This window comes from Argopecten irradians, chromosome 15 (assembly GCF_041381155.1).
Source record: "Argopecten irradians isolate NY chromosome 15, Ai_NY, whole genome shotgun sequence".
NCBI lineage: Eukaryota > Metazoa > Mollusca > Bivalvia > Pectinida > Pectinidae > Argopecten > Argopecten irradians.
Genome location: NC_091148.1, coordinates 27,019,820 through 27,037,834, shown reverse-complemented (window position 1 = coordinate 27,037,834; position 18,015 = coordinate 27,019,820). Strand labels below are relative to the sequence as shown.

The window sequence follows — 18,015 nt, the reverse complement described above, 5'->3', positions numbered from 1 at the left end:
TATAAACAACAACCAAAACAATGCATGGAAAATGACTGAATGTACATATTTCTAATAATATTGATAATCTGAAGCGTGTGACGTCACCATTTCGAGAGTATGACTTCACATGCGCGAACTGTAACATAAATGGCGTAAAATTCCGCCAATACATTCAAAAAAAGATTTAAAGCGGGAGCCACTGAAACAAGTATCTTCTTCCGGTTATCTCAAGATGGCCGCCTTATCACCAGTTAAACAGTACAGTAATCATTACAAAAACACATATGATTTGTATTTTAAACACAGTATTTTCATAAAAATCATATGTATAGTTTTTGTCAGAGACACAACTTACATATATGGGTAAAATCAATTCATTATTTTATTTCATTTCCGGTGTTTTTAAAATGACGCCTATGTGAAAGTCGAAATATGGATACAAGGAAAGGTTGAAGCATTTACTCATATAACAATAGTAAATTACATATATGGAGAGCAAAGAAATAAATAGATAAGACACACCCGGTCGCTTCTTTACAGTACTTGGTTGTAATATCGAAAGGTCATAGTACATTTAAAATGATACATTATGTATTTCATTGAAATGAGTTTGATGGTTATTAAAAAAACCTTCGTTTTCAGTGTTTATTTGCATTAATTATCTTACAAGAAACTATTTGTCTTTGCATATCACAGAGCTAGCTCTCTTGCGGGTAGATTTCAATTGTTACGTCATTGTTTTGTGAACGCAGTTCACGTCGTTTTTTCAGAAAACGTTTGACGTAACGCTCGCAAACACTTGACATCACAATCAACACCAAAACGGAAGGACTGACTTTTATAATATGCAAACACAGAATACTTTTTTATTAATATTCAAATCGTTTTGTTGTTACATTCATCAACATGTGGTTATGATGTTTTCATTAATATATAAGCAGTCACTGTAAATATACAATACATCCAAAAAACAGTTTCTATTAACATAGTTTGTACATATCAATTTTTAAACGAGGTCTTTTCCATATTTTCAATATAATCTAAAACCATTAAAAAATGTAGATACAAAATTCCATTTTGGCTTATTTTTTCTCTTTTCTTTACTGGATACGATTTCAAGTCGAAATCTTCAAAAAATTTTGTAGAAAAATAGATAGGTTTTCCACTCTTCAACTGAAGGAATTTATTTCAATTGACAACGATATATATAATATTTCAATAATAAAATCAAAAAATTCAATTGATCCTCAAACAATTGTCTACAATACAGTCTATAGTCGGGTCTCTATATAACTCTATATCATATTTAAGTAAAACATAAAGGATGACCATATTGACTGTGAATGGCAACATTCCCAAAACAGGTGCATTTGTGTTTCTCTACAATCTTTACAAAAAGTACATCTTTCTGTTTCACCCAGTTTAAATTGCATTAGTTAAGTGTTGGTATATATTATTTTATGGAGAAATTTGAATTGGAGTTTTGTGTCATCTGTGACATTATGAGGTATGAGAAAAAATTTCTGCCAAACTTTTTTGGAAATGTTGACATTCAAAGTTTCTTGACATGAATTTTGAATTTTATATGGAGGTTCGAGTATAAATGTTAACATATGATAATAAAAATACTTTGAAACTTTATCATACTTTTTAAAATATGTTTTGTTTTGGCTCATTTTCAGGATTCTGTTGAAGCACTATGTTCTTCCATTGCAACGGTATTGAATTGATTACTCCATAGAACTCAATAAAATTAGTTCTTAAATTATTTTTTTCACATAATTTTTCAAAAGTTATGAAAACATTATTTTCTACTAAATCCTTAATGGAAAAAAATTCCTTTTTCACACCAACATTTGTTCATAAAAATATTGTTATCAATCTTAAAAGAATTGTTTAACCATAATGGTTGTGATGCATCCATGGCTGGGGTTGTGGGAGGATCATCACAATTTAACTCACATGTCATAAATATTTCTTTCCAAAACTGATTTACTAACTTCTAAAATCCCTTCTTTTTTAGTCCGAATACCTTGTCTCCTCCAAATGATTCAATACTATTTAAAATTAATGTCTTCCACGGAGAACAGTTCAATGGGTCTAACAATTTTTTTATCCAGCACATTATCAAAGCATGACAAAAGGTTGAAACATGAAGTACACGTATGCCCCCATCATTAAAATCGCCATACATGACTTTACGTTTAACTTTATCTATCTTGCCATCCCAAATAAATTAAAAAACAATTTAATGTATTCTTGAACAATATCTGAAGGAGGGCCTGGTAAGACTGGATAAAAATGGGCAAAGATAAACTTTTTATAACAGTTACTTTTCCAATATATGTAATGTTTCTAAAAGACCCTAAAAAATTGTCATGGAATATATTTTCTAATTGAAGATTGTACGAAATTCCTAGCAATTTCAAGTTTCCTTGGTGATTCCACCTTAAGTTTCTTTCCGGAAGTATTTCCTCGCCATAACCCCTTTTTGCCCCAATCCATATTGCTTGGGTTTTTCAATATTTATCTTAAGACCTGACACATAACCAAAATCTTGTAAAATATCAAATACAACATTCAATGAGTTTGGATCCTCTGATAATTAAAGGAAGTGTCATCTGCAAATTGATTGATTAGATATTCAGATTCATTTGTTTTGATACCCTTAATATCAGGATGAAACTTAATTATAGCACTTAGAATTTCTACACATTGAATGAAAATGTACGGACTGATAGGATCGCCCTGACTTACTCCACGTGATATTTTAAAAAATTCGAACAATGTCCATTATTTGCCACACAACATGAATTCTCGTTATAAAAACTTTTAATCCAACTTATAAAAGAAGGACCAAAACCATAAAAGATAAAGTTTTGAAGATAAAATTAAATTCCAGAGAATCAAAGGCTTTTTCAAAATCAATGAGTAGGAGTAAGCCAGGGATATTTTCTTTTTCTGTTTTACAAATTAAATCATTATAATCCTACTGCAATCACCTACCATTTATGAAACCCTTTTGGGTTTCACTAATTAAATTGTTTAAAACCGATTTTAATCTATTTGCAATAACTGAGGATAGATACTTATAATCAACATTAAGAAGAGTAATAGGGCTCCAATTGTTTACATATAATTTAGACTTCCCTTCCTTTGGTATACATGTTATCATACCTTGGCGTTGAGAAATTGACAACTTTCCATTTTTGTATGATTGATTAAACGAATTAATTAAAAACCTATTTACATCAGACTAAACCAATTTATAAAACTCTACGGTAAAGCCATCCAGTCCAGGAGACCTATTATACTTCATTAATTTTAACGATTTTAGATATTCCTGATAATTTATTTCACCTTCAAGTAAAATTCTCTGCTCAAGTGATAGTTGGGTAATGAATGGATTGTTAATTGTCAAAAAATAAGTTAAATGTGTTTGGTATTTCTATATTATTAAGGCTACTAGAATAACGATTTTCATAATACAGTTTTTTGTTCATTTAAAGATGCTCCACCGATGACAATTGGTACTTTTTCACTATCAAAAACAGGAGCAGACGATTTAGGATTTTTCTTGCGTTAAAAAGTTAATTACTTTATACCATTACCACCATTAAAAAGTTTGAGCTTCTAATTTTACTTCAAGTTGAAAATATAAAAAAAAGAATTAATTGGATCCCGAAAAAAATCCGTTGCCCTTTATCCTACATGGAATGAAGTGCTGATTGCGCATGCATCAGAGGCAAAATAAATTATCTTATATTATTTTTTGTGTTAATTATATATATATATACAAAATTAACCACCAATAATTGTTCTAATGATGAATGTCGTTTATGCTCTGTCGGCGGTGGAGCATCTTTGAAATATCTTTTAGGTCTGTAATTTCTTCACCAGAATCTTTCACAAGTTTTGGAATAAGTTTCTTCTGATAATGTCTTTTTTCTAAATTACAGAAAAAATTTGAGTTTCGGTCACCTTCATCCTTCCATTGTGATTTTGCTCTCATAATAATTCCTTTTATTTTGCTCTCTCTAATTAGTCTCAGTTCATTTTCAACTTCCTCAATGACCATAGTATTTCTTTCTGATTCCTGATATAAATTTTCAAGTTTTTCCTACAGTTTTTTTTTCCTTTTTTTTCTCTTTCCCTTTTCTTAAATGATTAATAGGCAATTGTTTTTCCTCTAATCATAAGTTTAATAGTTTCCCATCACAATTGATTATTTATAGTGTATCTTATCAAATTTGTATCTTTCTCAACTGGATTAGTAGGATACAAAGGAGAAGGTACGTTAAGACTCGAATATGGCCGCAAAATTAATTCTCCAGTAAAGAACAACATATTTTGCCATGTAACAGTTGAATACATTTGCTTACACATTACATCCCGAAAATATCCCGCATGTGCCAATTATGTTCACTTTGACGTCATCAACATGCAGTTTCCCGCCATTTTTCACAAAAATCCTTGAAAAATCATACTTTTTGAGTGGTTTTCTCTAAAAATGAATGTGGCCGCCTTCGTGGAGCAGAAAGAGATTTTAACCGGTTGCGTATCGTGTATTTATGCATATCCATGCAAAATATGAAGTTGCTCCAAGGTGGCGGCCAAATCCATTTCAAGCCTTTTCTAACCTAAAGATGACGAATTTCTACCAAAATTTGGCGAGAAGAGGAAAATCATCAATTTGATGACGTCATAGGTGGAACACATCGTGAACATGGCTATAAAAAGTTATGTTTTGATGAATAGCAAGTATGAGAGTATTTATTGATGTGAAATTGATGTGGATCAGAGTTAATATTTTTTCGGCCTGAAAAATTAAGGCCAAATACTGGTCCCATCATATCTACTCCTTTATGGTATGTTTAATACAATTTTTAACAACATTACTATATTCAGGATCGCCCAACAGACTGTTAATGAATTTCCATGTTCCTCTCCCTTTTTGTGGATTTACTATTTTTACATGTAAAAATATTGGAGAATGATCAGAACGATAGCTTGCACCAATGGTAGCTTTACTGAGGGGAGATAAATCTGAAGATATTAAGAAATTACCAAATCTAGCTTGTTTTTATGTGGGCCATGCCATGTAAATAGATGCTTATCAGTATTACATTTTTTTCCTTATATCTACAAGATCAAATAATTCCATGATTTTTGAAATTTCTCTTTGATTTACCTCGTTGTTTCTTTTAACATAATTTTTGGTATCAACTTCATAGGCCTGTGGAGCGTTCCAGTCACCCCCTAAATTTAATGAACTATTTTCTCGTAATTGCAGTTGCTGCGATAGATAATGATAAAAGTTAAAATAAACACAGAATACTTACCCAAATCAAACAATGAAAATGACAACATTTGATATAACCGGAAGTGTTTTTAGTAGCTTAATTATTTTTGGTAAAGCAATGTGTTTGGTTTCATAATACTTTAATTCTATATATTCCTACCTTGTTAAGCTACGCCATTTAGCCACTTTATTGCTTTATTGTAGTTCATTGTGTAAAAACATTTTGTTATTAAATCATTCATATTGCAAAACCTGAAGTGCATGGTTGTTTTGTAAAATTAAAGACAGATAATTGTTTTTCTTGATTTTCTTACTTCTACCAATATCATTTTTACATTAAGTTTCGTGACGAATTGCGATTCAAGCATATTCCAATGTACTTCCCTGAATATGACTTTTAAATGATATCTGTTAACAATTTAACCGGAAGTACACGCACAATATACTTGATATATGTCTGTCATACATTTGTACAACATGCTTCAAGTTGCCATCAATGTATCAATCATCTTTAAAAACAATATCCTCAAAAACAAAATATTTACATGTGGTTTTACTTTCATTCCACCTTTTACTGACCATGATGGCGGCCATAATAAAAATAACGGAAGTAGGTACTTTTATCAAAAATTGCAATGTATTATTTCATAACTTCTGCGAGCATTGCTTACGAAGATTCTAGTTATTTTTGCTTACATAAATGAACGCTATCTTGAAAAATACCGGAAGTAGGTAATTTTTTCAGTGGCACCCGATTTCAATCTTATTTGGATTGACTTGGCTACTAACAAGCCTATTTTTATGTTTTAATCAACACGTTCAGCGTGTTATTTCGTTACTTCTCTAAGCTTCACATACAAAAATGGCGGCCATGTTGAAAAATACCGGAAGTAGATACCCTTTTCAATGGTTTTCTGTTTAATTCCTATTTATGATTGTCTTGGTTACTCCAATGCCAAGTTCCATGCTTTTATCAAAAGACGCAGCTTGTTATTTTATTAGTTTTCTTAGTTTCACCACGAAAATGGCGGCTTCTTAAAAAATACCGGAAGTAGGCATTTTTTGCGATGGCTCCCGCCGTTATTCTCTTTTAAATAGTCATAACTTTCGTGCTTGTATCATAAAAACGCACGATTTCCCCATTTTTTGGCCATATGGTGCTCTACTATTAATGAAAGCAGAATAAATGAAACTTCTTATCATAAATATTTCCTCTATTTCAGTATGAAATATGCAACCATTTTTTTTATCTTCACAGACATACCGGTGGTGATGGTTGACTCTACGGATGTGACTGTAACAGCTGATGATGACGTCACATTGACGTGCACCGCGACCGGAAACCCAGCCCCGACAGCTGTTTACTGGCAAGTCAAGGTCAGTGGTGGACAGGACAAGCTGATTGTGGTTGATGGTACTAACTACTCAGGCGTGACTATAGACAATCCTTCTCTGACGATAATCAACGTGACGACAGACAACAGTGCCATGTACATATGTAGGGCCAACAACAGTATCGGAACCGGAAGTAGTGAATATGTTACGTTGGACGTGCAATGTAAGTACATCATGCAGAATGATCTTTATCTTCAAATCATTCTTGTTCATTTTAATGGAGGGAAGAACACGTATCACGAAACATTGGAACATAAGGGCAATGTAAGGGAGATACAATGTAAGGGAGATAACCATCGTAAATCTGTGTGTCAGATGACTAACAATAATAGTACACCCTCTTCTGTCGTAGGCGTACACTGTATAACATTACTGCCTGATTACCGTATTACCAGTATATTTTCGCAGTGTGATGGGACAATGCTATTATCGTGAAAATTTGACTCTCGAAATACCAATAACTGTTCGAATGACATGTAAGGTAGATCGCAATCGTATTTTCTTTTCACCTTAAAACATCCTGAACATGCCATCAGGAATATATTTTTTATATCTTAAATGAAAATAATTGTAAATGTGTTGCGGTTTAGATGTGCCAGTGGTGATGGTGGATCTTCAGGATGTGATAGTAGTGGCGGGCGACAATGTAACGTTATTCTGTAACGCCACAGGAAACCCAGCCCCGACAGCTGTTTACTGGCAGGTCAAGGTCAGTGGTGGACAGGACAAGCTGATTGTGGTTGATGGTACTAACTACTCAGGCGGGACTATAATCGACCCTTCTCTGACGATTATCAACGTGACGACAGACGATAGTGCCATGTACATCTGTAGGGCCAACAATAGTATCGGAACCGGAAATAGTGATTACGTCACTGTAGTCGTACAAGGTCAGTACATACATAAATGGTTAGGTTTTACAATTTGATGTTTCATTAATATGATTTTGGGTTTTAAAGTAGTTAGAAGACTAATAGATAGTAGACTTTTCCGTTTATATTTTATTGAAGCGTATGCTATGTACTTTATTGATACGGTATTTTTTTTCACTCGCAGGGACTTGAATCCGATATAATAGGTTCAAATTCATCTCCGCTAACGGAGATATCCGTGATTAATACGTAATGTTCGAAATTAACAAATTCGAGAACATTTTCCGTGCAAATAAGTATCAAAGAGGACATCGCTAATGTTCCACTTGACAATCAACTATTTATCTATTATGGCCTGGTTGAGAGGGCACTATTGCCTCGTACTATCCTATAATGAGACAATATTATGAGGCAATAGTGCCCACTCAACCAGGCCATAATGGATTTAGTTCATCACCCTCATATTAGACCTATTTTCATGCCATCGTAACAGAGCACGTCAGGCGACACCTCGCAATGTTATTTTCAATTCCACACCACGTTGTTACATAATACAGTACAGCATATACATTATCGGGGAAATCGGTGATTCTGTACAATGGGATTCAGCTTCACGAAGATTTAAAAGTAGATAAATGCAGTGAACTTTCTTTTATAAAAAAAAAATTTGCTTCAATCCCCGCACACAAAAGCCTGTCCGCCATCTTTACGTCGAAGCGCAACGTTGTAATGACGTCATGTAATGGTGACGTCACAATACATTCACATTCAATTTCGCACCACTTCAATAGGGCCCGCATGCCCGGGTTCTATTGCAAATAGAAGCCATGTGTGTAGCCAATCAGAATCCAGTTTTCTGTCACGTGATTTACTACTTTACAGTACATGTTGATGATATTGTATCAATATTACCTGTATTAGAGGGTGACAGTGCGTATTGCCACCCCAATAATATTACTGTCACTCGAGTCGTTAAACTAGACACTGTCACCCTCTAATGCATGTTGTCCTTACTTCATCATACCGAAAGTCAAGAAAAAAACCTAGTTTTCAGTTATTTACATTCTATTTAAACCTTTTACTATTTTGTTGACAGTAAAATATCAATTCATCTTCCATATCACTTATACCTAGTGCTATATATGTGTTTAGTAAACATTTTAGTTTACTGTTCCATATACTTAATATTCTTATCTTTTTCGTAAATCTCCGTGAATTCTGGCTTCGTCCCTATACGTCACGTAGGCGCTTTTAATCGTATGCCTTCCTTTCAACCAACTTACAGCGTTTTGACGGTAGGCGAAAAGGGACGAACAGTGACCTCCAGGCTTTATAAAGGATAATGATAAACATATTAACTTTGCAAAACTATCAATAATTAGCTTCAAATTAGATTTAGGTCCAAACAAAAACAAAGATGGTGTCGAAAAAGAAACGAGTGCGCATCGTTTTCAGGTGGTTGACACATTTTGCACTGTCAAACATACTATCACCCGCTGCTAAGGGGTTGCTATTGCGTAATTTGCCAAATATCTCTCGGCCGATCAGAATGAAGGATTCTTGAGGTATAATGATTGTTAAAAACACATTTTACATACAGTATACTGGTTCTGCTGAAACTATTCCCGGCCGTAAGTCTCTCAATAACGTATCATGAAACTAATGATGAATGTACGTATATAATAACTTATTGTAATCTTCCCCTTTTAAGATGTCCCTACTGTAACGGTTAGTGATGGTGGACAGGCTGTGGGAGTCCCTGTAGGCCAAAACGTCACATTGACGTGTACCGCGACCGGAAACCCAGCCCCGACAGCTGTTTACTGGCAGGTCAAGGTCAGTGGTGGACAGGACAAGCTGATTGTGGTTGATGGTACTAACTTCTCAGGCGGGACTATAGTCGACCCTTCTCTGACGATTATCAACGTGACGACAGACAACAATGGAATGTACATCTGTAGGGCCAACAACAGTATCGGAACCGGAAGTAGTGATTACGTCACTATAGATGTCACAGGTTAGTATAAATTGTTCCTTAATTTTAACACAAAATGCTAGGACCACGTTTCACTAATACAATAAGGCATTATACAGGCAAGGAAAAGTTCCTCAATGCATTTATGCTTTTCTATGAAGAATGTTAAGTTTCCATCAAAGCGAAGAACATTGGATAAACTCGAATTAAATCATTGGTAACGCTGTTCAATCGCTAGTGTAGGAAGGGTACAACATCTGAGGGTATAAAACCCTGTGCTGACAGACGAACTTCGGTCTGGTATCAACACTAAATCAAATGTGCGGATCGGAGAAGTATCAGATATATAACGGTCTTCCCCTTGATACGATAATTACCAGTTTATACCTAAAGTGATTGGCAGCGGCTCGTGACCTGTGATAGGTCAGCGACTACACAGTTGTTGGCAGTAGTGCAAGGCTAGTAACCACGGCTTGGTTAGCGACTACATACATACGTATACGTAGTCAGCGACTACATACATACGTATACGTAGTCAGCGACTACATACATAAGTATGCGACTACATACATACGTATACGTAGTCAGCGACTATAAACATAAGTATACGTAGTCAGCGACTACATACATAAGTATGCGACTACATACATAAGTATGCGACTACATACATAAGTATACGTAGTCAGCGACAACGTAGTTGTCGGCAGTCACAGGACAGTGACTATACACCAACAACCACAACTGTAATATATGTAATATTTTACGCTACCAAATAGTAGTCATATCTGTATATATTTGAAACTGTAGACTAGTCACTAACCAAGATCATTTTAAGTAACGAACCCATTTAGAAACGTCCCAAAGTCAAATATACTTGAGACACGTGTCCCGTCTGTTTATCAATGGTTGCCCCATAGAAATAAGATAGACACCTGTCCCGCATGTTTACCAATGATTGCTCCATAAAAATAAGATAGACATGTCCCACCTGTTTACCAATGATTGCCTCAAGGAAATAAGATAGACACCTGTCCCGCCTGTTTACCAATGATTACCTCAAGGAAATAAGATAGACACCTGTCCCGCCTGTTTACCAATGATTGCCTCAAGGAAATAAGATAGACATGTATGCCGCCTGTTTACCAATGATTGCCTCTTAGAAATAAGATGGAAAGTGGTCCCGCTTGTTTACCAATGATTGCCTCTTAGAAATAAAGCGTGGTTCTTGCATCCCCTTCAATGCACCTCTACAATATGTACGGCATGTTGATTACATACACTTCCATCAGTTACGTTAAGTCTGATCAAGCCGTGACATCATAAATCATGAACACCACGTCATTAATGACGTAAGCATCTCCCGAATGTGGGATTACTCGATCGTTAATCTTAGCCACGTCACTTTGAGTATCTCGAAATGCAGGGTGGTCACTAAAGATCATATCTAACACTGAATACACAGAACATCACATAGTACACCTTTTCAATGCTGCATTTTTATGGTTCTTTATCACTATGAAGTGTTTCCTTACACTCTGATGAGTTCTAGGTTGTCATGGTTATGGTAATAGTGACTTGTTTACCGTTGACAGTTAGCTCCAGTCGTCTGGCCCGCTTCGCACGCGCTTCACAATCTACGCATGCGCTGCATCCGGCAATACAAACACCCTTTACTCACTAGAGGCAAAAATTTACCCCGGTAAAATTGACCCCGTGATATTTTCACTACACTCCTCCCAACTTTATGATGTAGGATGCATTCCCGGCTCAATACTTCACCCACAGGTACATCGGATGTCTGGGGCAGAAGCCACTGAAATGCTTAGCGACGAGACTGGATAACTCTCACATTTTTTGTGTCTTCTCCATAGCCAGAAGCCACTCAGACACATCAATTAGAGCTATACTTAGGCAAGAAGCCTCCTGCTCTGGCTCATCCAATTCATCTCAGACCTGGACCTGGCCGGAGGGTTCCTATCACGCGATTGTTCACCGGAACAACCTTCTAGCATTCTCAGTAGTAGTTTCCAGCAGGTTTTCCACCCTGATGTGTCGAATTGGAGCGATGATTTCCGAAATGGAGTACAGCTGGTTTGGGCCGATTATTACTGACCTGACCCCCCGAAATATGGCGCATCTGTCTCCAAGAAGACAATATTGCCATCCACTACAGCCTTCAAAGCACGAGTCTATGAACCGGAGAATAATCTTACCATTCGAGTAAACCCGATTTAAAGGTTGGGGAACGCTGATAAACTGGCTGAGGACGTATTCATCTCAAGAGAAGCAATGTAAATACACCCTCTGATCAGCAGATACTTCACTCCTTAATATATGCAATAACAACATATATGCCTCCGTCCCATTGTCGTCAGACATCCCTCTGCAATTGAGTACCAAGGCGTGACGTTTTCGCACCAGCCGCCTCAGTGCCCTCTCCAAGCGGTCCATTTGGCCCGACTATCGTCCTCGTGGCTCCGAGTGATCCAATCTAACTTCACTCAAAGCCTTCACCCTCGACAACCAGGAGAGCTCCTTGAGCTGTCTAACCCACTCATCTTCCTCTCACTGATCCTGGGGATGATGCTTAGGATGAAGTCCTACAGCCACAACCATATCCTCTGAGAGGTCAAGAAGACTCCGCCCGGAAGGATAAGTGACCGGGTTACAAAAGGGTGCACATGTCCCAACCAGACTCACCTTCTTGTGTCTACCGCCGTACCCTCCAAAACGCTACCGAACGTGACTGTGGAAGGTAACCCCATCCAAGTGTAAGTGAGCATCGAAAACCACTGGAAGTTCCACTTTCTTCAGCATTCCAGGTGGAGCTGGATAAGACTTCTTCCTGTACTGCCGATTCCCATCCTCCAGACGGGCTTTCATTAGTGTGGCAACACTGCCTGCGAGTTCATGGGCTTCAGCTGAAAACTGATGAGGACCTGCCAATATATGAATTTATACATGGCCGTCATCGCTTCTGTCATTGGAACTTTTGCCGTCACACTTTGTTTTCTTACGTCTATTACACAAGTCGCACCACAAGGCAAAGGATTCGTCATCCCGCGAAAGACTTACCCAGAAAAACTTTTCTTTTACCTTGGCCTTCGTCCTGGCCACCCCCTGATGGACTTCTGATGAAATGTCATGATGTAACTGAATGGCTTTTTCTTGAAAGCTATTTTTCAATTTTATCAGTTCCTTATTAACCAAGTAATATTTGCTTTCATGTGAAGCCTTGAATAGGTCATTTTCCGAGGGTTGCGTACCATCCTTTAAAAATTAAAGAATTATTTGGAGTTTTTTGTCTTTCCCTTGTTTCAGTTCTACCTCATTTAAACTGAATCCCCAGCACGCTGGGATGTCACTCATTGTAGGAGATAACTCTACAGGGCACACCAATACCCTGGGACCATCAAGTTCTATACAAAGACTTGACCCAGTTCCCCAAATCACAGAGTCCTATAGATCTGCAAATTCGGATATCCCTGATCTCTGCCTTTCATCTAAAGGCAATAAATCCAGAAGACCTCTAGGATCCTGATCCATTTCATGCGGTCGACTCAGAGAGTCCGTGCTACCACCTTAATCCTGTTTCTTCGGATAAATCTCATCCCTAGATATTGCAATGGAAATATCCATCTTTGGAGCATGCTCTCATGAAGCTCCTGCACAACCTTTGAGGGTCCCCCTCATTGCCTCAGTGAAGTAATGTTAAGATAACCAGCTACTTCCCTCTTCAGCATTATTTCAATTTCTGGTAATGCATGCGAAGATAACGAAACCGTATCATCCACATCCCTGGCGAATTCGCCCCATTGACGATCAGCTTTCATACAGTACTTGCATCCTTCGCCCCTGCTCGATGTTTCAAAATTATGTGGTATTGTAAGAGCCTTGTACTGATGACCCCTAGACTCCCTGTGTGATTCCGAAGAACTGGACTCACGCCTTCTGTGACGTCCAGATTTGAGACTCCGATGTGAATTTTTCTGTTGTCGTTCAGGTGACGGCAAAAAACTATCGCGTGATGATAAATGTTTATCCTTCCTTGTCCGGTCTTTAGGACGTACCAGGTTCACCGAGGCGCGTTTCGATGCATTAAATATGACGACAGCTGTAATGACTTTGTACTCTGTTTCAACCTTTAACTTGAACGACTGCTTTTCATCTTGCCTCTCCAGCGTATTTCTTGCTTTAGGCCCATAAGGCTTATACGCAATTTGTTTAGACGGTCCTTTACCGGTGTGATCATGGCTAGGCCCGAAAGGCTCACTAGCATCCAGCTGTAATGGTTTGAGCTCCGTCTCCGAGTACTGTTGCTCTATTAACCAAAGCTGTTATTTATGGTGATCAATCAGTTGTTTTCGAAGCCATTTCGGAGATGGAGTCTTCGGGATATCCATCCGAGAAGTACAATATTGTTTTGAGGCTGCTTACTCTAGCTTTGCCAATCGCTTGCCCAACTCTCGTACATATGAGTTGGAAAACTCTTAGCTCTCTGAGCCCGAGGAACTTTCCGATTCATCTCGAACACTGCTGGTGCGCGATGTTGATATCCGTGGCCTTGACCTTGTGTCATTACTGTCTTGTTCCCGTTTAATTTGGACAGGATATCCCCTCTCTGACTCCCACTTGTGAGCCTTCAAACTAATTTGTTCCCTTTCTGAATCACTTCCTCCTTTTGTTCTGGAGAAGCAAACTCTACCATGTCTGTTCGGGGAAAAGTTGTGTCAAGTGGGCCAGAAGCCTAAAATCCTTCCCTCTGACGCTCACGTTCATGATCATTCATATCAAACATGGGAGAAAAATCTATGGAGTTTATGTACTCGTTCTCCTGAGGTTACCCCAATACATAGGCCTGTAGTCCAGGGGTAATAGGTCCCACACGTTACCGTAAATCGACTTATGACTGTGATATTTTGTAACCTATTCCTGGTATACCCATAGACAGATGCTCCCTGTAACTGAATGCTGTGACATGATCCGTTCTTGATTTGTGACGAAGTTATTCTAAATTAAATAATTGTACATGTATGATAATGTCCAAAACAAATCCGATATGGCTGGTGCAGCTTGGCTCTATGTATTTGAATTTCCAATATAGAAGAAGTAGTAATGGAAACTAATATACAATAAGCTGCATGTGGGAAAAGGAAAGGGGGATGTTAATTCGCCTAATTACGCAGACCGACTTTCAAACAAGATGGCGACGTCCCTAGCGACGATCCAAAGAAACGAAGAGCAAGACCTTCTAAGGCGAAATCTGGCACCAACGTCACGGCATCAGCAGGATCAAAAGCTACTCTAAATAGCGATAGCCAGCAGGATATTGTTTTCAAGCCTCCAATGGTAAGAGAAGACGAGGAAAGCCATACTGAGTGCCGAGATTGTAGTGCCGTATTCACATATCCTAACGAAAAACTGTTAGAATGCGAAAGATGTAGATTCTTCTACTGTTACAGTATTGAATGTTTACTGAGTGCCGAGATTGTAGTGCCGTATTCACATATCCTAACGAAAAACTGTTAGAATGCGAAAGATGTAGATTCTTCTACTGTTACAGTATTGAATGTTTACTGAGTGCCGAGATTGTAGTGCCGTATTCACATATCCTAACGAAAAACTGTTAGAATGCAAAAGATGTAGATTCTTCTACTGTTACAGTATTGAATGTTTAGGAAAAAACACAGAGGAGTACAATTTTCATAAGAACTCTGACTCAATGTGGTTTTGTATAAAATGTAAACCTAGAGTTCAAAAGGACATCCTTACTGATCGCAAAATTGAGGAAAGATGTCGGGCTATAATGAATGCGTGCGAACAGATAATCGCACTTCTGGAAGAATCGATCCTCTCAAAATGCGACGAAAATAGAGGACGCGAACTCATCAGTAACGAAAAATCCACTCCTGGGCTGAAGTAGTGCAAAAGAAAGGGAATACAGAAGATCTAGAGCGGACTAATGCAAAAGAGATTTTAACAGAAATCAACGACCGCAAGTCTAGAGAAAATAACATTATAATTTTCGGCATTACAGAAATTGAATCAAATCAAAAGCAGGAAAGGATAACCCATGATATCGAGAAAACAAACGAAATTCTCAGAAAATGTTATGTCAAACTAAGCGAGGCTGTACCTGTGGTTAAAAAATGCACAAAGATGAACTAGACGAGGACGAAGCCACACTTGTGAGACCGTTACTGATAACTCTCTCAAACTCAGAGGTTAAAAAACACTATTTAAAAACATAAGAAACATCGGTACTGAACCATTGTTCAATGGATACAGAATAAGTAAAGACCTAACGAAACAGGAAAGAAAACAGGAAAAGGTACTGTGGGAAAAGGCTAAGGAGAAACAAAGCAAGGACACATCGGTGGAATTTTTATACAGAGTAAGAGGGCCTCCGTGGGCGAAGAAGATCGTAAGGCTGAGGACAGTAACACCATGAAACCCCAGCTAATTAAGAAAGACGATTTTTCAATCGGTCGTGTAAAAGTGAATATAAAAACAACACGTAATACATCATCGTAAATGAAAGAAATGGAACACAACCGGAATAACCAATTTTCAATCAAAAACATTTAATGCGTATATACAAACGTAGACCAGCTCAAAAATAAACTTACAGAACTAAGCATCATAATCAATGATTCGAAACCAGACATAGTCGGAATTAAAGAAGTAAAGGCAAAATCAAGAGTACAAAACATAAAAGCAACAGAATACGATGTAGACGGGACCCAGAACTACAAGATCATAAGCAATAACGTTGAAAACTCAGAGGGCAGAGGGCTGATATTTTACCTTAACCCCAAACTGAAAGCAGAGGAAATGGAAACATCATTTCAAGAAATTCTCTTCGTGGAAATAACCATACTCAAAGGTACTAAAGTTCTTATAGGCCTTATGTATAGATCGGACTCGGGAACTGCTGATAATAACAACAAACTGCTGAATTTAATAGATGAAGCGACAGAAATGGACATGAAAAACTCATACTTATGGGATACTACAATTACCCGGGAATAAACTGGCAGTCGTGGAATACAAGAGGGGAGAACACTGAACATCAAGAATACAAATTTATACAAAGGCTGCAAGATAATTTTCTTTCTCAGCACGTTTATGTGCCAACAAGATGGAGAGGTAAAGATAACCCTCACATCCTTGATCTCGTGATAACAAGCAATCAACACTCACTGTCCGAAATAAAATATCAGAGTCCACTTGCAAAAAGTGAACACTCTGTCCTAATATTCGAAATTATATGTGACGTAAAGATTAATCTACGCACCAAACATAAAATTTGTTACAATAAAGCTGACTACGGAACAATGAACGCCGAACTGAACACAATAGATTGGAACGAAAAGAAAAACTATTCTTTCAGCGTCAGCGAAAATTGGACCACGTTCAAACGAATAATAAAGGAAATAGAAGTAATCATATACCAACCAAATCAATTAAAGCTGGCAAGAATAACAAACATGGCTTCCTAGCAGATCAAGTCATGTTGGAGGCAATTAAAAAGAAACATTCGTTATTTAGGAAAGCTACAAGAAGTAAGGATTCGGAAGCAAGGACACAATATAACAGGGCAAGGAATAAAGTGAGAAAACTAACTCGGAAATTAAGAAAAGAGTACGAGCACAATATAGCGAAAAGAGCCAAAACAGACTCCAAAATTGTTTGGAACTATATCAGATCTAAATCGACATCAAAGTCGGACATTGGTGATCTTTATTCAGATTCAATTGATAAAAATTCGATAAAGGTATCGACAGACCTGGGAAAAGCTAAGGTACTATCAAAATTCTTCAGTAGTGTGTTTGTAAAAGAAGATCCACAGGAAACACCACATCTAAACCCAAAGGAAGTAACTAAGCACATGGCAAGGCTAACTGTCGACAACGAAATGGTATTTAAATTACTTAGGAACCTAAAACCAGAAAAATCTCCAGGATTAGACGAACTATATTCAACGTTTCTAAAAAATACTACTGAGTCAATATCAGATCCTCTGACCACAATATTCAACCAATCATTATCAACAGGAGCACTACCAAAAGACTGGAAAAATGCTCGAGTCTCTGCCATTTATAAGAAAGGGGACAAAAGTGAGAAGGAAATTATAGACAAGTTTCATTAACGTCAGTAATATGTAGAATCCATCATAAGAGAACATATAACTTAATTCTTGAGGATAAATAACTACTTCTCGAATGAGCAATATGGTTTTATATCAGGGCGATCAACATCTTTACAACTACTTGAAGTATTCGATAAATGGACTGAAGCTATGGATAAAGGGCACGTAATAGATTGTATTTATATGGATTACCAGAAGGCTTCGATACGGTTCCTCATAACAGATTTATCAACAAACTACATTCTAATAATTTTTCTAATCAAATAATCTCTTTGGTTTCGTCATTCTTAATAAGTCGACAGCAAAAAGTATCGGTAAACGACATAGATTCCGAATG

At 37.2% G+C, this 18,015-nt stretch overlaps 1 protein-coding gene across 4 annotated transcripts in view; it reads left to right on the top strand.

Moving 5' to 3' along the window:
* The window catches only part of LOC138309056 (uncharacterized), a 224,345-nt gene that overhangs the window by 26,333 nt on the left and 179,997 nt on the right, over positions 1-18,015 (top strand). For all 4 annotated transcript variants that reach the window (XM_069250180.1, XM_069250182.1, XM_069250181.1 and 1 more), the window contains 3 exons: positions 6,543-6,842; positions 7,270-7,569; positions 9,263-9,568. In XM_069250180.1, coding sequence (XP_069106281.1) covers positions 6,543-6,842; positions 7,270-7,569; positions 9,263-9,568 — 906 coding nt within the window. The remainder of the gene's footprint in view (positions 1-6,542; positions 6,843-7,269; positions 7,570-9,262; positions 9,569-18,015) is intronic.